Source organism: Ilyonectria robusta (assembly GCF_021365365.1).
Source record: "Ilyonectria robusta strain PMI_751 chromosome Unknown BGZ61scaffold_11, whole genome shotgun sequence".
NCBI lineage: Eukaryota > Fungi > Ascomycota > Sordariomycetes > Hypocreales > Nectriaceae > Ilyonectria > Ilyonectria robusta.
Window position 1 is genome coordinate 1,004,231 of NW_025764445.1, and position 21,068 is coordinate 1,025,298.

At 50.6% G+C, this 21,068-nt stretch overlaps 9 protein-coding genes across 9 annotated transcripts; 5 read left to right on the forward strand and 4 right to left on the reverse strand.

Annotated features, from left to right (window-relative positions):
* The first annotated feature begins 489 nt into the window (after nucleotides 1–489).
* BGZ61DRAFT_453192 (uncharacterized protein) lies at nucleotides 490–1,914 on the forward strand. The gene is made up of 2 exons (XM_046246046.1): nucleotides 490–909; nucleotides 970–1,914. The coding sequence occupies exons 1-2, from the start codon at nucleotides 738–740 to the stop codon at nucleotides 1,809–1,811; spliced, it is 1,014 nt and encodes a 337-aa protein (XP_046103823.1). The 5' UTR covers nucleotides 490–737; the 3' UTR covers nucleotides 1,812–1,914.
* An 86-nt stretch (nucleotides 1,915–2,000) lies between these two features.
* BGZ61DRAFT_453194 (pyridoxal phosphate-dependent transferase) lies at nucleotides 2,001–3,484 on the reverse strand. Its single transcript, XM_046246047.1, has one exon. It carries the CDS (start codon nucleotides 3,260–3,262, stop codon nucleotides 2,156–2,158), a length of 1,107 nt encoding a protein of 368 aa, XP_046103824.1. The 5' UTR covers nucleotides 3,263–3,484; the 3' UTR covers nucleotides 2,001–2,155.
* Nucleotides 3,485–3,895: 411 nt separating this feature from the next.
* Nucleotides 3,896–5,158, forward strand: BGZ61DRAFT_478744 (aminotransferase class I and II; the record flags this gene model as incomplete). Its single annotated transcript, XM_046249042.1, has 2 exons — nucleotides 3,896–4,390; nucleotides 4,445–5,158. 2 exons carry the CDS (start codon nucleotides 3,896–3,898, stop codon nucleotides 5,156–5,158), a joined length of 1,209 nt encoding a protein of 402 aa, XP_046103825.1.
* On the reverse strand, nucleotides 5,156–6,234 carry BGZ61DRAFT_453196 (uncharacterized protein). Its single transcript, XM_046246048.1, has one exon. The coding sequence runs from the start codon at nucleotides 6,076–6,078 to the stop codon at nucleotides 5,452–5,454; it is 627 nt and encodes a 208-aa protein (XP_046103826.1). The 5' UTR covers nucleotides 6,079–6,234; the 3' UTR covers nucleotides 5,156–5,451.
* Nucleotides 6,235–7,268: 1,034 nt separating this feature from the next.
* BGZ61DRAFT_353878 (uncharacterized protein) lies at nucleotides 7,269–9,671 on the forward strand (the record flags this gene model as incomplete). The annotated part of the gene is made up of 3 exons (XM_046240563.1): nucleotides 7,269–7,406; nucleotides 7,522–8,562; nucleotides 8,631–9,671. The coding sequence occupies 3 exons, from the start codon at nucleotides 7,269–7,271 to the stop codon at nucleotides 9,669–9,671; spliced, it is 2,220 nt and encodes a 739-aa protein (XP_046103827.1).
* A 959-nt stretch (nucleotides 9,672–10,630) lies between these two features.
* Nucleotides 10,631–12,441, reverse strand: BGZ61DRAFT_506678 (major facilitator superfamily domain-containing protein; the record flags this gene model as incomplete). Its single annotated transcript, XM_046251874.1, has 5 exons — nucleotides 10,631–11,039; nucleotides 11,108–11,677; nucleotides 11,736–11,813; nucleotides 11,869–12,247; nucleotides 12,305–12,441. The coding sequence occupies 5 exons, from the start codon at nucleotides 12,439–12,441 to the stop codon at nucleotides 10,788–10,790; spliced, it is 1,416 nt and encodes a 471-aa protein (XP_046103828.1). The 3' UTR covers nucleotides 10,631–10,787.
* Nucleotides 12,442–12,770: 329 nt separating this feature from the next.
* BGZ61DRAFT_41932 (fungal-specific transcription factor domain-containing protein) lies at nucleotides 12,771–15,113 on the forward strand. Its single transcript, XM_046243459.1, has 4 exons — nucleotides 12,771–12,916; nucleotides 12,971–13,539; nucleotides 13,624–13,661; nucleotides 13,777–15,113. The coding sequence occupies exons 1-4, from the start codon at nucleotides 12,789–12,791 to the stop codon at nucleotides 14,989–14,991; spliced, it is 1,950 nt and encodes a 649-aa protein (XP_046103829.1). The 5' UTR covers nucleotides 12,771–12,788; the 3' UTR covers nucleotides 14,992–15,113.
* Nucleotides 15,114–16,587: 1,474 nt separating this feature from the next.
* Nucleotides 16,588–19,099, forward strand: BGZ61DRAFT_533206 (fungal-specific transcription factor domain-containing protein; the record flags this gene model as incomplete). Its single annotated transcript, XM_046253973.1, has 9 exons — nucleotides 16,588–16,613; nucleotides 16,663–16,769; nucleotides 16,828–17,076; nucleotides 17,128–17,589; nucleotides 17,637–17,829; nucleotides 17,880–18,032; nucleotides 18,084–18,553; nucleotides 18,603–18,812; nucleotides 18,891–19,099. 9 exons carry the CDS (start codon nucleotides 16,588–16,590, stop codon nucleotides 19,097–19,099), a joined length of 2,079 nt encoding a protein of 692 aa, XP_046103830.1.
* A 108-nt stretch (nucleotides 19,100–19,207) lies between these two features.
* On the reverse strand, nucleotides 19,208–20,576 carry BGZ61DRAFT_494521 (uncharacterized protein; the record flags this gene model as incomplete). Its single annotated transcript, XM_046250772.1, has 2 exons — nucleotides 19,208–20,316; nucleotides 20,378–20,576. 2 exons carry the CDS (start codon nucleotides 20,574–20,576, stop codon nucleotides 19,208–19,210), a joined length of 1,308 nt encoding a protein of 435 aa, XP_046103831.1.
* Nucleotides 20,577–21,068: the final 492 nt, after the last annotated feature.

The window sequence follows — 21,068 nt, forward strand, 5'->3', positions numbered from 1 at the left end:
AACAGGTCGCTCACATAAATTTTCTTTCTCATTTAATCATTTAAATCGCTCTAGGGGAAACAATCAAGACAATGACGTTTCATTTATCAATCAATGACTATTTCAAATTTATCAATATTATAGACTCTTACAACCCCGACTTGGCAAGGCTACGATAATGATACTGAGCAAGCTCGGGAAGTGTGACTCGAATGGGCTGATCCGGAGTTCGTACGTTCCAGTGACTCGTGGCCCAACGAAAGAACTGATGGGGTTTGCAGCAAGATCAACATGCAACGACATAGCTGACTCATCGGGGATGGAAGTCATTCATTCCGATTAAATCACTCAGACAAGCCAAGAAGTTTGTGGGTGCCAATATGGCTGACTCATCGGAGATGGAAGCGATTCACTCCGATTACATAGCCTGGTACTGCTAAGCGGGTCTGTTGAGGCCAATCATGACTGACTTGTCTAGATGCCTTCGTTCCATCACTGCATCCTTGCGACCCGCAACCTTCATAGCCCCCAATGACGAGTCCGAATACCATACCGCCCTGAATCTGCGCGCATAATGGAGCTAAACCGCGGGTGCGAGGCCACGGAAGCCGCAGCTCCGACATCTGCTGATTCTGTAGGTATAATCATACAGCAGGGGAGATCCACTAGAACTGGTGAATATAAATACACGACTGAATTACCTCAAGGATAGCAGCTTTATCCATCTCACCAACTTTTACTCGGCACCTCCAATTACAATGACTTCACTTTCAGCATCCTGGGTTCGACTTGCGTCGAGCGAGCGTCTCCAGCGCTCCTCTCAAATCCTCTCCATCTCCGGCTCGAACGCATGGATTTTTGGAGGCGAGCTGCTTCCCAGGCAGCCTGTTGACAGCCAGTTTGACGTCGTTGAGCTTGGAAATGCATCTGGTAAGCATTCATAGCGTCACTCGAATGTCATCGACTATTGACTGACCGATGAATTGCCAGTCCAAGCCAAGACGCTCCCTGCGCCAACTCTGGCTCCCTCTCCCCGAGTCGGCACATCCAGTGCAGTCCTTGATGGAGCGATCTACCTATTTTCTGGTCGAGGAGGTATCGCGATGGATGCCATCGACGAAAATGGCAGTGTCTGGAGTTATACACCATCCTCCAGCCAATGGTCCCTGATCCAGCCTCAGCCCGGGTCACACCCCATTCCCCGTAGCTATCATGCTATGACTTCTGATGGCGCATCTACGCTCTATCTCCACGCTGGCTGCCCTGCTGAAGGTCGTCTCTCCGACCTGTGGACGTTTGATGTCACCTCGCGTACCTGGACTCAGCTCCCCGAAGCTCCCTCTCCTCCATGCGGTGGAACATCAATTGCTTTCTGCCGCGGGAAACTGTATCGCATGGGCGGCTTTGACGGCAAGACTGAACAGGGTGGAAGCTTGGATGTGTATGACACAGAAGCAAAGCAGTGGACAAGCATCATATACGCGCCTGATGGGAAAGAGGGCCCGGAGGCCAGAAGTGTGGCCACTCTACTCACTCTCAAGACCCCGAGCGGACAAGACATCCTTGTTACAATGTTTGGCGAGAGAGATCCCTCTTCATTGGGCCACGCCGGAGCCGGTAAGATGCTGACTGATGTTTGGGCCTTTGATATCGAGAAGAAAACATGGAGCGCAGTCAAGACTACTGGTAAAGACGGTGTGCCAGCGCCCAGAGGCTGGTTTGATGCGGACATTTTGAAGCAGTCAAACGGAGACGCAATCATCGTCCATGGGGGCCTCGCTGAGGATAACTCTAGACTTGGAGATGTATGGAAGCTGGATATTCAGGATTAGGCTGTTTGAAATGAAGTATCACTGTCTGCGTATATCATATATGTATCTTGGCGTCCACACACAGTCACAGAAACTCAAGCAATGACGTTGTTGCCCACTTGCCTTACATTGAGTCCTCAATTCGAGTCTTGGGAGCCGCGATTTGTACGACGAAAACGCAGCATATGCAGATATTAAACTCCCTCATCGGGAAGAAAATTGCTTGAGCAAGATTAATTAGTATTTATCTCGCTTTCTAAAGACTTTGTGTTTATCAAAGAAATACCGAGCCTAGGCCTCTAGACTAAGCGTGCATGGCACTGTAATTCCTTCTCCGGAGTATTTTTGTGCCCATCAGGCTTCGTTCAGCAACTGCCATCTCTAAGTGCTTGAGAGATAGCATCCATGCCAGCTTGAAGCTCAACTCTAGTCGGCCATCCGAATCCCACCCGGAAGTACGTGTCGGACATCTCAAACCAATGTCCAGGTCCGACATACGTGTGGTACTTCTTAAGAAGCCTTTCGTAGAATGCAGCAGTTCCACCAACAGGCTCTTTCTTCATGTGAGGGAAACAAACTACTCCACCTTGGGGCTTGATCCACTCTAACATGTCGTCCTTTTCAACCCATAGGGCAACCATCTCTCGCCGAATCCTCATTTCTTCGCTAGTCGCTTCCAAGATGGAGGTCTTTCGGGCAAGAACCTGCTCGGCAATCCACTCGTCAATGACGCTACCGCTGATGTTGATCTGTTCCTTTGCAGCGAGGAACGTCTCCTGGAGGGTCTTGTTCTGGGTAATTACCCATCCCAAACGAATTCCCGGGATACCGAATGACTTCGACATAGAGCTGACGCTGAGTACGTGGTCACCAAGAGATGCGGCAATTGGCAACTGGGTTCCATAATGGACATCTCGGTAGGTCTCATCCACCAGGAGCAGACACTTCTTTTCCTTGGTAATAGTAACGAGCCGATCCAGACTGGCCCTGGACATGACAGTACCAGTGGGGTTGTGAGGACAGGTCACAGAGACCAGTTTAGTGTTGGGTTGGATAGCGGCCTCGATAAAAGATATGTCGGGCGTAAAACCCGACTCAAACTCGAGGTCAACATAGGTGATACCACAGCCGATGGCTTTTGGAGTCTCGAGGTTGGTAGCGTAGTTGGGTCGCACGACAACGAGGTGGTCCGCCGAGGTCAGCTGCGAAGTCGAAATAATGAACAACGCGGAAGCGGCACCAGTCGTGATGAGAACATCGTCTTTCTGCAGTCCCGAGTCTCCGACAATCAAATTGCGCAGTTCCGAGCTCCCTCGGTGCTCATTGTAAACGAGGGTCAAGTTTGGAATCTTGAGCCCCAGAGAGTCGAGGCTTTGGTCCGTGATGGAGCTTTCGGAGAGGTTGTTCTTGATTTTGTCGTAGCCGTACTCCTCGGGCGACTCAATCTCAATCGACATACGAGCGTACTTCATCTTGGTGCGTGCTGGAGACAAAATGGATCGGATTGCTGCAGTGTTTGGTGGTGCGGGGTGAGTTGACGCCGGACGATGGTACTGTGTTAAAAGTCACGAGGCATTCAGGGATGAAAGGAGGTTTTATAGCACGGTCTATGCGGCGGATATTCGCGGCTTCTTTTAAGTCACATGTCGACTCTCTCATTGCCAAACAGGATGGCTACATGGTGGTTCATCAATCATCCCAGGCGTAGACCGAGGCGTTCCGTGAGGTGGTGGTGGCTGCACTGCGTAAGGCCTCCGGTTCGAGCTTCCTTCCCGACTCCGGCTCGAACTTCCCTCCCAGGACTTCGGAGCTTCTTTCCTTCCCTCAATTGTTCGGAGAGTCCTTCCCTCCTCGATCTAACGACAAATTGTGGGGCTACGCCTTTCGTTGCGCCCGTTGTGTCTGGATTCTTTTAGGGCGGGTGTGGGACCGGTCTAGATCGCCACCTCGGACCGCAAGTTAGGTGTAAGTCAAGTATTTAATCGCCCGTTTCAAGACGGAATATCCCCTGCCTTTTTTGCCATATTATATCGGCATCTGCCTTATCCAATACCCTTGCTGCATATTAACTTTATCCCTGTATTCTCAGATCTTCCACAGCCATCATGGTTCGCCTCCCTGAATTCGATGTCGAGCGATGGATGAATGACTATGAGACGACACCAGGCGCTATCAATACCGCAGAGACCTGCGTCGCCTCCGTCTCCATCAATGATCTCTTCGATCTCTCCCTAGACAAGACGTCGTCCAACCCTATCAATTTTGGGACGAAGCTCCTGTACGGTCCAATTCGTGGCTCCGCCGAACTCCGCGAGAGAGTAGCTGGGCTGTACAACTCCGGGCCGTCGGGGAGCCCCGCTGGGAATGTTGGTGCCGACGATATTCTTATTACCCAGGGTGCTATTGGTGCCAATTTTCTGTCGCTTTACACTCTTATCAACCCAGGGGACCATGTTATCTGCGTCTACCCAACCTATCAGCAACTCTACAGTCTACCAGAGAGCATTGGAGCTGAGGTGTCGCTATGGAAGCTCACTGCAGACAACGGTAATGTGCCAGATGTCAATTCTCTTGAAACTCTTGCCAAGTCCAACACCAAGGTACGGCACTTACGCTCCTCCCTAAACCAATTACATTTACACTAACCCATGCAGATGATCATCATCAACAACCCCAACAATCCTACAGGAGCGCCAATCCCCGTCGAGGTTCTGACCAAGATTGTCGAGTTCGCTAGGGCTCGGGATATCATTCTCTTCTCTGACGAAGTATACCGGCCCTTGTTCCACGATTTGTATCAACCTGGCTATGTCGCTCCTCCCTCTGTCGCCACATTGGGCTATGAGAGAACTGTCGTCACAGGATCCATGTCAAAGGCATTCGCCATGGCAGGCATTAGTGTCGGGTGGGTTGCATCCAAAGACAAGAAAATCATCGATGCCATGGCAGCGGCACGAGATTATACCTCCATCAGCGTCTCTCAAATCGATGATCAGTTGGCGGCCTATGCACTGTCTCCGCCCGTTTTGGCCCCGCTGCTCAAGCGAAATGTTGGAATGGCGAAGAACAACGTGGCACTCTTGGAGGCATTTGTGAATGACCACAAGGATGTGTGCTCGTGGGTTAAGCCCCTGGCCGGGACAACTGCATTCGTGCGATTCACTGTAAAAGGTGAGCCAGTCGACGATGTGCGCCTCTGTAGGGATCTGCTAGAGAAGACCAAAGTTTTTGTTGTGCCTGGTTCAAGGTGTTTCGGCGGCGGCAAGGACTTCAAAGGCTACGTTCGGTTCGGCTATGTTTGCGATGCAGACGTGTTGAAGGAGGGATTGGAGAAGCTTAGTGCGTACGTGAAGGAGCATTTGAAGTGATTTAAAAAAGGAAAATAAATGCATAGTATTGACGCCAAAGACTAAGATAAAAAAGAATCGCTTTCTCAGCGTTGATGTGAGGGCGAGATGTGTTGCCATAATCAGCATCCCGGCGGTCCGCTTTTGAGCCGCACGAATTGTGAGGCCTGCCGCTTGCTAAAGCGAGCTACCAGCAGACGGTTCAATTGGGTTAAGAGGGTGTCCATAAACAGATTGGACAACGGGTAGTAGTACAAAAGGAAGGACTGCCGTTTCTCGGCCAGACGGGTATAATCCATGCTCTCCTCCGCTCGCTAAGTCCTCATCGCAAAGATGCTCAAAAAGATGCTCCAACCAAATCCCACGCACACGGCCACGAGCACGCGTGACCGCACCGGCACCCAGAGGAAATTGCAGACGGCCACCAGCGGCCAGATGTGCCAGCCGGCCTTGATGAGGGCCCAGATGCGCTCGCGGACGATGAGGAAGACCAGGGGCAGCTGCGGCACGCGCATAAAGTTGGTGCAGATGAGGAAGATGCAGCCGCTGATGAACAGGCCGAGGGTTTGGTCGAGAACCAGTTTGACCAGCACGTTGCGGTAGCTGACATCGTCGCCCACTTTGAGACAGGTCCTCCACGTCTTTGTCTTGGCCGGGTCGTCGTCCCTCTTCTCCTCCAGTTGGCGGGCGTGGCCGAGCGTATCTGGGAGCAGGCCGCCGACGGGGGCGTTCCGGGTTGGGAACCAGTCCTCCAGGAGGAACTGGATGATGTTGCCGACCTGGGAGCCCATCAGGCCGTACAGGGCAAACTCGCCGACCTGCTGCCAGTCGAAGATGCGCAGGGGATCCTTCCAGCGCATCAGGAACTGCACCACGAGGTTGGCTGAGACCTTGAGCGCCATGGCCTGGCCGGCGAGGCGCAGATTGAGCGCCCGGCGCATCGTGACGGGTCGACAGTCTCTCGATCCCTGCGTCTACGTCATGACAGGGTGGATTGACTCTGTAGTGGCGTCGGGAGACGGGGTGGTGGCTTCTTGATATGAGACTTTGGCGTGTTGAGTTGAGCTGACGCGCCCTTGAAGCGTAAAAAGGAGAGCTGTGAGCTGTCCTTTGCCAATCGCGGCCGAGGTGAGACGTTATCGGATAAGATTGGCGCGATAAGCGGTGGATCTCACCGAGATTGTCCAGCCAGCCAATCAAGTAGCTGGATGCTGGCGTCAGGAATGTTTCAGGTGTTTACCCTACACTCACTTGGAACGTGGATGTCTTAGATTGCTGGGTTTGCCCAAGGCGCTGGCATACAATAAAATTATGTTTAAAATCAGGTTTCATGGTTCCTGTCGCAAACACCGTGCAATCGCTCCAAGCTCACCATGATTGTGTGTGAGGGTCAAAGAGCCGAGACGTCGTCATCACTCAACTCCACTCCACTCAGTGACGCGGCCATTCTATGGCCTAGGAAACATACAATCTCATCAAGCGAACTGTTGAAGAAAGCCCACGGCCGCTTTGGCCTCAGGCAACAATGATCTCAGGCAATCAGGGCCTCATACAAACCTCAATTCCCTCGCCTAGCAAGCGAGCGATAGTCATCACAAACACACATCTTTGACCCCTGGACAATAGCAAACCGAATACCGGCGCAGTGGAAGCTGTAGTGGCTAAGACAATCTAAGTCAAACCACTTTGTGTTCGGCAGTTTAGCCTCAAAGACCCGTAGGCGCAAATGACAAACTATCCCGCTTGCAGCACCACATTTAATAGCGGACAAACACAAACTGCTGGTTTTGCTTGCAAGCCTTGAGACCAGTCAAACAATTCACTCTCCAAATGAAATTGCCTTTGTTATCAACCGTGTTTAAACTGGACTTGTTGGCCGGTCAATTAGCCGACCTGCACAAGCTTCCATACGAGTACCTAACAGCCATGCTTATCTTGCGTAGCGCATACTACATACTTGTGATTGCCTCAGTGAACAAACAGCCTGCCTCTTGTTGCCTGCGAGATGGGATGCTCGACTAACTATAAAGGCCACTCCCTTCTCCTCTCCTCCTTGGAATTCCTGCAGACATTCTACCTTCTTCACTCACTCCTTCCCGACTCTACTGGCCACCAGTACGTGTTGCCAACCATGTCCAGCGACGACGAAAACGACTCCGGCGTGGAACAAGAAGTCACCTTGGCCTCTATCGCCAGAAACCGCACCATAAATCTCCGTGTTAGCTCTGGGTATACGCAATGGGGCCCAGTGGAGGCCTTCCGTGAGCTTGTTCAGAACTGGTATGACTACTGTTAACTTATGCCCTTCATGAGATTCCGTTGCTAAATTGTAACTTCCCAGGCGAGATGGCATCATCGACTCGTTTAGACTTTCTGAAGACGAGTTCAAGGTTATCCGCAAGGAGCGAACCATTGACGGTAAAACGCACATCCTCTACACTGTCCCTAACCCGAAAGTGGCGACGGACTGCCTCGGGTACATCCGGTTCGCCCGGTTCGACGACCAAGAGGGCTTTGTTGAAGTTACAAACCGGAAAGCTGTACTTCAACCAGGGCATCTCGACTTTGGCAGCTCAAGTAAGAGAAACGAGAACACCCAGGCTGGTACACATGGCGAAGGCCTCAAACTCGCCCTTCTGGTACTCCTGCGTGGCCACCAAAACCATGCGATCCGTTGCACTACTGGCAATGTTCGTTGGAACTTCAACTTTTCCAATCTCAAAAATTTGGTGGCTCGACTTGGTAAAATGACCTACGCCCAGATCGACGCCGAACAGAAAGCAAGTCAAGTTCTACGGAAAGACGGCGTGATCCCCTTCGCACCGTCCGCGTCTGACGACGTCCAGTTCCTGATCGGTTGGTCGACGAGGAAAGGCCGAGATGACAAGGGTATCCTACGAACACGAGACCGCGTCCACATCAATGACTTCGAGGAGTGGTGCAAATCCGCCATCTTCCTGCAATTTATGCGAAACGAAGATATCGTGCGAACTACCGCCGGTGATTTGATCTACAACAACCTATTGCCCCGTAGTGGAAATTTGTACCTCAAAGGTCTCCTCCTAAAGGAATCAACCGGCGTCGACTCGGCAAGCATGACAGGCAAGCCGTTGAAGTTTGGATATAACTTCCGCGATGGAGTGACGAACCGGGAAAGAAAGCATATTCAGGGGCGAAATGCGGAATCCCAGGCAATTCTCAGAATCTGGGATCAAGTTTTGATCCTAAAGCCGGAGTTTGTCATTCATATCCATGAAATGCTGCTTGCCTCCGACTCACGCAACTCCGAGATCCCCTCGTCAGAAACGGTGTATGCGGATGTGGCAAACCCATCGCTTTTTCAGAAAGAAACTGTTACTTGCCTCAAAAACCACCTCTTTTCGGGAGGAAAGAAATGGTACTATTCTGCCCATGAGAAGGCACAGGTAAATTCAACCACCCTGCTATGAGCACCATTGACTACTTATTGACAGTGAGAGCTAACAACGCTAAGAATCACGAACTGCCGAAGATTATTCATGGACTCGGCCGTGAGGGAGTGCAGATCCCCAACGCATACTGGTCGATATTGGAAATGTTTAAGTTCGTGAGAACAGCCGCACAGGAGGAGGAGCGGCGATTCCTCGAAGCCCAAATGGCCGTAGTACCAAATACTGCGTTTGCCCAAGAGACCTATCGGCTCATTCGAGCAAGCCTGCGCGGCTGCACTGAGACTCATGACATGGGGGTCAGGTTCGTTCAAGCAGGACCGCTGGCCCTCGATATCTGCCTCTCCGGCACCAGCGGCCCCGTCAAGATCCATTCAAGATGGCTTACAAAGGCTGAATCAACTAAAGAAATCGGTGTAACGAGCACGCTCTTGGAGAGAAATGTGCTTTTTCACACAATCAGCAGACTATTTTCGGAAGTTCTTCGCGAAGTATGTGCAGGCAAGTCCGGCCAAGCCGAAAAAGAGAAGCGAGAGCGGATTGGCGCCCAGCAGAGACTTCTTGAATACTTGGAGATGAAGAAGCACTTATCTTTAGGTACGTCTTCTACTGCCAACCGCCAGCTCTCACTTAAATGGGATGACAAGTCGTCATGGGGCGACGGCGGCGGTGTGAGTGTTCAGCTACATCGCGAGGCAACTTGCTCCCATCTTCGCCAATATGCTTTTGCATCAGAATGTAAGTTCCACTTGCTTACCCAGCATCTACAAATTATTAACATTCGGCCAGTCCATGAGTCGACCGTACGCTGTATAGCTTCAGCACAGCCACCAAATTCCTCTGGAACTGGTGGGAATACAGCCCAAGGATGCCTTAGCCTGACACTATCCCTGAGTGCTGGCTCCTACGATTTCGAGCCACTCAAGACTAGGGAACCCTATTTTGCGGTAATGCTCAAGCCTTCTGAACCAAATTCCGTCGTCCTCGTATCAAACGTTCATACCGCTACGGGCGCTCAGCGAGGGTCAGGAGTGTTCGGACATGCGCCGAGAAAATCCTACAGTACGTTATTCTTGAAAACAACAAAAAGCGCGTACCAATTCTAACCCATTATAAGCCCAGGGAGACGCACTCGAAACATTAGATATTATTGAGCCGCGCGATTGGTTTGACGCTGTTGGAGAAAAGGAAGGATCGGTTGTCATTGGTATCTCCAAAGAAGAGCCACGCAACGACCGGAAGCGACGACGACCGGGCGCATAAGAACTTGTGCTATACCTGGAATCGGCATTCGGACTAGGTATCTAGAGAATGCCGATACTGCTGCTGGTGTTTACGAATGAGCGACACAAGGGAGAGAGCCACCTAGATTGGTGACCAAAGGGGATTTTACGGACCGTTAATCTTTCTCAATTGGGGCGTTTATTTGCATTGACCGACACCATGGATGAACTGGAAAGGGAATGGAATTGACATGCTTAGCCATCAGTGCCTAAAAGTTGATAAGCTGTCAAATAGAGGGTCTGTAACTCTCTGTCCTTAGATGGTGCGCAGCTTTAGGAGTCGTTAGATCTGCTTGACACTTTTAGGCCTCCCAATCTTATTTGAGATTTATATTGACCTTGCCCATCAGAAGACTGACCGGCAGTATCCACACTCAGCTAAAATTGCTACTGAAATGGTGAGCACAGATAAGCAGCAATTCTGACTTGAACGAAACTCTCTGGAGACTTGTGAAAATCTTAGGACATACAATTGATCTGCCACTCTTGCCAATTGGCCTGCAGAAGACATTCGGTACAGTGACACCTGATGGACGACGCGTTTACAACGACGAGATCTACCTCGCCAAGTCCGTGTCAAAGTCATTCACGACGTCACTCGTTTTGCGTGCTATAGATCACGGGCGCTTCAGCTACAGCGTGTCAATGGCAGACACAAGATCTTCTTACGTTATGAGCCCACGCAACTCTTGCCACTTTCTTCGAGATACTTCGACTGGTCAAGTCATTGCTATTTAATGTTTACATTGAAGACCCGCCGTATGTTTCTAATAATACACTTTGGCCTTCCCAAGATGAATGAAAAGTAGGCTACTCGATACCCTTCTACACTTTGAACCTGTGATGTGTGTTTGGATGCCTTCAGGTGTGTCTCGTGACGCCACTCGCTTTTCAACTGAGACCTTGTCCCTATAATACGTCGTTCCAATTCGATCCCTACTAGAGTTTGATTGGGAACCTCTGCCGGAGACTTTCGCCGTACTTGTACAGCACGAATGGAACTGGTGTAAATGCTAGAGTTATGAATCCAAGAACCGAATTTCCCCACCCAAATCCAAGGTCTTCATAAAGCTTCGGCCCCGCAAGCGGAATGAAGCATCCAAAAATAGATCGAATAACTGCTAATGCGGCAAGGGCAGATGCCGCGCCGTGAGCCCCAAATGCATCGACAACGTAAATTTGAGATGGCAGCTGCATCGTTTGTTAGTGCGTCCGGCTTGCATTGGTTGAGCCAGTTTTATGAGCCTTGGAGGACTAACCATTATGAAGAGACTTCCAGAACCAATGAATGATGTCGCTAAGATTGGCACAATCCAATGAACTTTGTACTCAGCCGTCCAGCCATAGAAAAAGAATCCCACTGGGATAAGGGGGCAGAGCCAAATCATGAGAGGAAGCCGGTATTCAGGTTTTGGGGCATCCACGCCCTTCATTCGTTTTAGGATCCTGTCACTCAAAATCCTAAAACAGAAGAGAGCTATCAGCATCCCACTTCCTAGTCCAAGGTAGCTGAGGCCTGAAATACGAGTGCCGAACCCGTATTGGAGTTGGAAGACTGTCGGAAACGTTGTAAACAGCAGGAACATCATCCCGAAGACCAAAGCATTGAAAAGAGAGAGAGACAACACTATTGGAGAGCAGAACAGGATCTTGGTAGGTCGGATAGTGGCACGTAGGAAGAGTGTCGTAGGCTTGTCGTTGGTCATTCCATTTGGCTGTAGCGATTGATCTCCCGATTCTGCTCGCATCTTTTTGACTATTCGAGCAAGTAGGACAGGTGCATAGGTCTCTCTCATAAAGATGAAGCTTAGAATAGTTTGAGTACCGCCCTGGTGCGTGGTTAGTGAACAGTTCAGTCATTGTTGGACTGAATGGTAGCCCACTCACGATGATACTAATGATCCATAATGTCCACCGCCAACCCAAATCCGCAGCTACAAGGCCTCCAATGATAGGTCCCAATACCTACATCCCAAATATTAATCTTGATAACCCACATGAGCTTCATACAGGGACCTACCGGTCCAAGAAGCGGGCCAATGCCATACGCGGCCATCGCCGCCCCCCTTTTTTCAACCGGGACCAAATCCGCAATCGTACCACCGCCAATAATAAGAGGGGCAGCGCCAGCGCAACCAGCAAGGAATCGGCATATTAGAAACGAGGCGAGATTCTGGGAGGTGGCGCAGCCGATGGTGAAAGCTAAGAAAATAACATTGCAGATATGATAGATCCACAAGCGACCATAAAGCTCAGAAAGCGGCGCAATCACCAACGGGCCTAATGCGAATCCCAATAGGTAGATAGATACGGTGAGTGAAGCAATAGTTGTGTTTGTAATGGAAAAGTCGACGATGACCTTCGCTGCGGCTGGGGAGAAGAGCGTTGCAGCAAGGTTTCTGTAAGTGTAAGCCATGACCCAACTCTTCGACCCTGAGGCGACAACCGTAACCTACACTACCAATGTGATGAAGCTGACGAGAGCAATATGGGTTACCCGCTGTGTTTTGGGCCAGTTGTACGGGTGTCGTGGGTCATCGGGTCCGTCCCAATCGACCAACTTGACGCCTTGAGAATCGGATTTGGGTTCCATGGTGACCGGGGGTCTTCTTGTCTTGTGAGTTTGGTTGGAGCTAGCAGGCTCCCGATTGAATACAGTTGCAGGACAACTGGTTTATATGTGTTTTATTTTATGTACGGCACACATCATCCATAGTGGCATGTTCCTCCGTGACTGACAATCCTTTGACTCCACTTTTCCGGGAATCGGGTTCGTAGCATCGGAGGGTCGGATGGTCGGGTTGCTGAGAGTCCGACTCGCGTCACCTTAATTTCTTAGCGACTATTCTGACCAATAATGGGGTTCATATAAGTGGATATTTCGGTACATGATTCTCAGCTCACTCGTCAACTCTTCCTTCACTTCATCAAACGCGGAGCATGCTTTTCACCCAACAATGGATTCATCGACGTCGGAGCTACCTACAGGCGGAATTCCGCGCCCTCCACCAAGTAGACGCAGGGATAAAGACCAGCTATCATGTGACCTGTGCCGGAGACGAAAGTTCGTATAATATTCGTATCGGTTTGCCGCTTAACGACCCATTTAACAGGTAAACTAGGACTCGTTGCGACCGACTACGACCCTGCAGCACATGTTCAAATCGCGGGTTATCCTCTAAATGTGTGTATCCCGTTAAATCCCGCGTTGCATATATCCATGGCAGTCCAACTTGCCCTCGCGACGACCTGAAGGGGAGGTTGGCCGCTTTAGAAGAGCAAATTGTGTGCTTGTTGGAAAGATCCCACCTCCCGTCTGGATCAAGCGCCACTGTCACTCTTACAGACGATGTCACTCCTACAGACGACGCGTCTGAGGCGGATCATTGCACGCCAACTCACAGGCTTCACGACACCCTTCGTACTACCCCGGTCGAGACCGGATATGTCAGCTACTTTCATTGGACATCGATCCTCAATAACATTATTGAGCTCAAAGATGAGATTCAACAGCAGGGCGGAGACGTCTCATCAGAGTCGTCCAGCTCGCCCCCAACGGTGTTTTCTGGGCCCCAGCTGCTCTATGGATGCGCTCCGACAACATTGGAAAACCTCCTCGCAGCCATCCCAGAACGGAAGGTGGCAGACAACTTGGTGTCTGCCTACTTCAGAGATCTAGGCATTTCAAACGGTGAGGAATCATTTGTGTAATTTTCATTGTGCTCTGAGGCATTGTTGCGTAAAGTGGCTGATCACTAACGACTGATTTCATTAGCTTTTCCCTGTCTTCACGAAGGGACTTTTCTCCAACAGGTACAAACTACCCCCAAGACCCCGTCTACTTCTTCAGGAGTGCATGGTGCAAAGCCAAGGCATTTTTTTAGGAAACCTTCTTCAGGTTCATATTGCTAACAAACATGGTGCTCAGTACGAAGATTTCTGGGAAGAGCCTTCTGGCACATCAGTCATCTGGTTGGGCCTTTTATTCGGCATGATGTCCATGGTAATGCTGTTCAAATTTAACCTAGACAATCAAGATCTTAAGCCACACGACCAGGATACACGCCGCAATGGCGGGCTATATGCTACCGAAGTCGTGCAATGTCTCTGTCTGGGGGGATATGCCGACGGAGGGCCTCACGTCATGGAGGCTCTATTGCATTACTTGATGATAGAGCATTGGTCGCGTCCCGACACGGAGGCTAAAGTCTGGCTTGTGTTGGGTACAATCCTCCGCATCGCCTTACGCATGGGTTATCACCGTGATCCTATACACTTCCCACATCTCAGCCCCTACGAAGGCGAAATGAGAAGGCGAGTATGGTCATTCCTATATTCTGCAGATATCATGCTGTCTGTGCAAGTCGGATGTCCAAAGTTAATCCAGGAGGGACAGTGGGATACTCAGCCCCCGCGGAATATATCCGACAGCGATTTCAACGAAGCGAGCATAGAACTTCCCCCAGCACGGTTAGATGATGAGCCTACATCTATTCAGTATGTTGTTGCCAGGTATAGAATGGTTTCCGTCATGGGAATTATATACCAAACATCCATGAATACTAGTCGAGAGGCTTGCGACCTCCGAGGGCTGAACAAACTACTCGACGACTCCTACAATTCTCTCCCACCCCGGCTACAGCTTGCGCCAAATGGAGATTGGTTTTTCGGCTCCGCCGAAGAAATTTTCTATCGCATCATTCTGGTTGGATTCCTACACAAGGCGCGAATTGTCCTCCATTGGCAATTTCTGGTCACCCGCTGCCCGCCTAATGATCCTAGCGAGATTGACAATGCCCGAAATGTTTGCGTCAATGGTGCCCTTCAGATCCTAAAGAACCAGCAAATTTTAGAATCCGCAATGGAACCTGACGGATCTTTGTTTCTCGCTAGGATCAGGCTGTCGTCAACAATATCGCACGAGTTTCTGACAGCAACTACCGTTTTGTCATCAGTGCTGTGCCAAGCTATTTCCTCTCCAAAGGAGTTGGAAAAAAGCATCAAGTTGGAAATTTTAGCCACTCTCAAGAATTCTTACAGGATATGGGCCCAATCAAGTAGCCGGTCAAGGGAGGCAAGGAGGGCGACTGAGTTACTAAATCTTGTATTTAAGAAGGTGGAACCAGGCAATTGGCTTTGGTAGCATACTATGTTTTAGGAAGTAATTTTGCCTTTGAAAGAGAGTACAAGGCAGAATTGACCTTGTTACGCAAGTGACCTTCACTTAATGTGTTGTTTGGCAAATGGAACAGGTCTCAGATATGCAGACAGTAGATTATTTTCTTTCTACAACACTCTCATCATCTCAATTGTACATCGTGTATCATTTTATCATTATATCTCAAACACACAAGACTAGACAGCTGGTTCCAGACTACTCCATAAACAAATGTGACCACTGTGACTTGCGCAGTGGAGTGCACAGTCTATGTGATAGGGGAGCATTTTGGTCATTTTCGTTCGATCCGGCTCTCTTCCTCTTAGTTTTAACTGCACGCCACGAGACCTCCGCGGAATAGGAGATCTGAACATCAATCAGATGATTGAGATGCCCCTTACTCCATATTGATTCGCCGTCTGCTTCGCAGGATCTGTCTGGAAGATTGTTTTAATTGGGACACCATATTCAGAGTGCACTCCCCGCCAAATGCATCACATATTGCTGTCGTGTCGACGAGAAAGTTTCTGGACTCTCAAAGCTCCGCTCAGTGACTCTACCCTTTGACCCTGATTGTGTTATGTTGGCTGCGATGCGCAAGTCAATCCATACCTTGGTCGCATGATGAAGCCGCCTTCACGAATAGACTGTCGGATAGAACTAATGGGAGAGTTGGAAGATAAATGAAGTTCAGAGAAGGGTTGAAAGACTATTGTAACTGATCTACAAGTTGCATGGAGCTGGAATACGAATACACAATCGCTCATGAACAACAGCACCCGCAAAGAGTACAAATAGCCAGATGGTCAAAAATGGAAACCCTGTAGGTAAATTACACTTCGCGAGCCTCCAGGTTTTAGTGCCCGCCTGTGCATCTCGTCGATTTTCAGCGCATTGGCCCCTACTCTGTAGCGCATGGATCCCTAGGTTTTGAGCGCTGTCAGCCCTAGACTTTTGCGTTACAGGCACCTTTTGTTTCTTTTAAGGGTCTCCTCCTGTGGCGGCCACTGTAAATTAAACCCTTCGGCTCAGCACACCTGTTCGATCCCGTAGCTGGATGAACTCTTAGCCTTGGGTGATGTTGGGCCGTGTTCAGCATTTGGATTTAAGAATCAAGACACTGAAATAATGACGAGAGTATTATAGAATAGATGATCCATTATCAAGTATTTAAACTAGTTAAATTGCCGCATATACAAGTCGTGGCAATTTGCTCTTGCTTTTCAACGTTTTGCCCATTTGCACTTGTTTCCAATTTCAATAACCCTGGATTAAAATGAAGACGGAGGCAAAAGGCTGACGTAAACAGAACCGAGCTACACGGGCCAATGTTACCCACTTCGGCTTGTTGCTGGACAGTTAAATAGTTAAATCCGCGTCATGTCCTACCCCGCCGCCATCGACCATGAATTCTCTTGCTCACTCCGTCGCGAGATGCCAAGAGGATCGTCATTGTACGGCTTGACTCCCTGGTATAGCGTCGTTTCACTATACACGGCTATTGAATTGATGGCCCCCGGTTCAACATGCAGCACACCAGCTCTCCACTAACCAAGCGTCCGCGAGCCGCTGTCGCGTGTAATGCTTGTCGGCAGACCAAGTCAAAAGTACGATTGCGCCTGTCTCAACCATTATCCGCCGTACTGACCAGATTAGTGCGATAGCGGCAGGCCTGTTTGTGGGCGCTGCGCAGCTCGGAGTGTCGAATGCGTGTACACGCAGACCGTCTGGGACAAGCGACTGGAGCGCCAAGAAGATCGAAGGTCAGCGCCTCCAACAGAAGAAAAACGCCTGGGAAAATACGCAAACTAAATCGCATAGGGAACCACAGGGCACTGTTGGTGTTGAGAAACAGAGTCAATGAACTCGAGGCTCAGCTCGCCGTGGCGTCCACGTCGGGACAGGCTCTAGATCCAACTTTCTACGACCAGGGGATATCGTCACTCGCTAAAGAAACTGCCGTTGAAGTCTCAGAGGTCGACAGCCTGGATACAAACCCTGAATCTGCCGCCGATATTCTAGCCACCGGTGCTTTTGACCGCCTCACCCCAGCCGAGATTGGGTACTTTGGTAAGTGATATTGCTCCTGGGGAATATCAGTATTGCTCACTGCGTTTCAAGGACCGAGTTCAAACCACGCCTTGTTTCGGTCCATGACCGTCTTCATCACCAAATTAGGCGCCCGCGACTCTCATCTTTTCCAGGAAAACCCACCCGGTGAAAGGTTTGGCCCCTCACTCCAAGTACCAGTTTCGGGACCCGATCATTCCGCAAGGCGAGACGCCGAAGAAGGCTTCCCAAATGCCCAGACATGCATCGAATGGATTGCGAGATTCTTCGACACCGTTGGCTCGGTGCTGCCATACATTAGCGAAGCACCTTTGTTGAGAGAGGCGAACCGAATGGGTGCTAGAATATGGAACGACTCGCCACATTCACGGTCTACAAAGGCGTTGCTGTACATTGTTTTCGCTCATGCTCTGTCCACGCTCGATGATGCATCGCCTGAACCTTTTTACCACCGATCCCTAGGATTGCTGATGACGAACGAGCAATCCGTCTTCAGCTGGAATTTGGAGACAGGTACGTACTGGCTTCTTGTCAGTCTGCTTGAGGCTAATTTGCCGTAGTCATAGCCTTGCTCCTCGTTGGCAGCTACCAACAAAACAGCCAGCGCGCCATGACCAGTTTGACAACTCATGTTCTCGCAGTCAAGGCTTCATATCAACTCGGTCTTCACTCCCCGTCAACATACGAAGGCCTGGGCGTGCAGGAGAAGGAGCTTCGAGTGAAGGTGTGGTTTGCCGTGGTGATTCAGGACAGGTCTGTTACACCGGCACTGTGTTTGAAGCCCCATAGCTAACATTGCGCAGAGTCTTGAGTGCGGCCCTCGGACGGCCGGTTCTCATCCCCCCACAATATGTCCAGGTTGACATCCCAGAGAGCATTGATCCTAGCAAGTACACGGCGGGAACTGTCACCATGTCATCTTCCCTCAAGAGCTCGATATACTACAGTCATCTCATGTGGGTTTCCCTAGCCATTTTGAACGTTCTAATGGAATTAACAAAGTCTAGATCCTTACATCAAATCGTGGGAATCACGCTGGACTCAATTTACAGTTCCAACATAGGAGCTACCCAGATGCAACCGAGGGATCTCACTCTGAAGGCCATCGAGTTGCTGGATCAACTAGAGCGCTGGCGTGATCACAACGCTCATTTTGCGATCCTAAGCTCTAAATCTGACCTGTCTTCGTGGTCTGCCGACATGTTCCAGCCAGAAGCTCATGTTATACTTCTGTCTCTTTTCTACTACAGAACCGTCATGTTGGTCAGTACACCTGTTCTCATGGCGGTTCTGGAACAAGTCACAAATCCTGCCTCTGGCAGCGAGTTGTCCGGGATGCTAAAGGACGTTTCGGCTTCCGTGCTGAAAAGAGACTGGGAGGCGATACGGGGATTTCAGAAAACTCTTTCCGCTATTCTACGGAATGCGCGGCCGTTTCTCAAAGCCAATGCGGTATGGTGGGTGTGTAATTTTACAGGTATGATACTATCGACACTGGGTGTTGGCGAGTGCTGATCAAGACATAGCGCTTACCGTGTGCTGGCATGGCTTGGGATTGTGGTTGGTTTGTATGCGCTCGGCAAGTTTGCCACAAGCAATCGGTATCACAAGCTCAGATGCCGAAACTTTCATGGTCGAAGGCCTCGAGACGCTGAAGTCAGTGGGAGGGTCCAGCATTATGACTGGCAAGGCACATCGCTTTTTACAGCGCATACTACATTTGATAAAGACGATGGGTAAGCATCTACCTTCCCGTACACCCTTGGCTTTTTCATCATTGCAGTGCTATACTGACGCGTCATCACACGCCAAAGGCCTCAACCCAAGTGACCAAGAGGGCTTGGCCGAGTCTGCTGGCATTCCCTTATCCAAGGATGCCTTGCCCTCCGACAATTTCCTGGACTTTATGTTTGGTTCGGTTGATGATTTGTTCTGTCAACTGGGCGACAACGATTTCTTAGGGGGCGAGTTGCTCAGCATGGATCAGGACATCAGTAACTACGATGCGGGGGGCTTTCTGTAGACGCGCCATCATTTTATGTGCCTTGTAACTAGATGAATATTTATTGTAACAACTTGTTCAACTTAAGCTCAAGATATCTGGAATAGCGGAACATTCCACAATATGAGTCTACATCCGTGGCGTACCTTCACCGCGGGCCAGTCCTTGGTACAACTCATCAAACCTCTCCGCTGCAATCTTCATACAATCATGACCGTATATCATTTCCTGGACCTCGGGTGACGCCCACTTATCCGGGACGTTCTTTCCGTTCTGGTTGGCAGCTGAAAACTGCTTATCTCTCTCAGCCTTTGCTTGGCCATCTCCGAGATGGAGTGTCCGTCCTGATGCAGCCGCCAAATCGACGAGGGTGGTAGTGCGCTCCTTGCGAAGAAGCTCGTAGACCTGCAGACACTTTCCGATTGTCTTGGGCGAAGCGTCGGGGGCCCGCGACAAGACCTCTGCCAGCACTGCTGCATCCTCGATGGCCATACCCGCACCCTGGTTCAAGTGCGGAAGAGTTGGGTGGCAGGCGTCGCCGAGAAGGGCGATGGTGCAGTGAGTCCAAGTAGGCAACGCCTTGTGAATGCGCAGCTTCCACTCGCAGACTTCGCCATCAGGAACCATGTCGAGCATGCGCAGCACGAGGGGGCAGAAGTCGGAGAACACGTCCAGCATGTCCTTCTTCGAGCCCTTGGTGGTGTAAGTTGCCGTAGGCGCTGTGGCGAAGTGAGTATCCGGCTGAGTCGATGACATATTGTAGATGGTCTGACCGGCAACGGGATACGCGATCCAGTGTCGCTTGGCACCAATCCACCGCGTGACTTGGTTGCTATCGAGCAGCGCAGCCATTTCAGGGTCTGCCATCATCTTCTCGCGAGGAAGCATGACGCGGTAGGCAGCCTGGCCGGTGTCTTCAACGACGCCCGGCGCTCCAAGCCTGGCGAGGATCTGGGCGCGGACGCGGGACTTGACGCCGTCGCCTGCGAGCAGGACATCGCATTGAACCTGACGGGGCTCGCCGTTCCGAGGCTTCACAGTGATCAAAGGAACGGGGACGAATTGGTCGATGCCTTCAAAAGCGCAGCCGAAGCTCCAAGTAATCGCGGCCTCCTTCTTGCATGCTTCGTAAAGCCCCCCGGCAAGAGATGCGCGGTGGCCGGTGCAGTGGGGGTAGCCGTATTTCTCACGGATGTTGGGCATGGTTACATGGGTTAATTCCTGGCCAGAGGCACCATCTGATTGCAGTCGCTGTTAGAGACGCGGTTTTCCAATTCAAGAAACCTCCAGGGAACTCACCCCTGATGCTGGCTTCAAGCACCTCGGTAGCTTCAGCTTCAATGCTCTCCCAGCAACCGAGCCGGCTCAACACTCGAACCAGGTTTGGCGCCATTTGAATACCGGCGCCGACAAATCCAAGATCAGACGCCATTTCAAAGACTTCAATGTGTTTGAATCCCTTCTTGGCGAGAGCCAACGCAGAGGCCAAGCCACCCATTCCTTTACTAATTGTCAGGTCGCTTCTACCCAATGCCAGAGGTTGAATCTTACCGGCACCAATGATGGCGATGCGCAAATCCGTGGGGTCAGGCCCCGTAGTCCCGTTTCCATTCATATTTAGTTGTTTGTCGTCCGCAACAGGTGTTTCAGGATGCCTGTGGCTGGTTTGTTGGTTTGAAGACCACGTATTCAACACGCTGCGGCGTATATATACTCTGAGGAGTAAGCTTTACCCGGCGTCGGCACTGTTCTACGGCAAACGGCAATATCGTCGACTTACACCTCCGGCTTCTGTGCGGGAGACGACGCGAAGCCTGGCGGATGATCGAATTCCGATTGGCCAATTTGGCAGCCAATCAACCGGAGCGTATCCGGATCTCCGCCATGATTTGGGGCATGGGGAATTAGTTCTCTAGTCTTAGTGGTTGGTTGAGGTTCTCCCCACATCACGATCGCGCTGCGGGCTCGTGGACCGGAGTTGAAGCCGGCC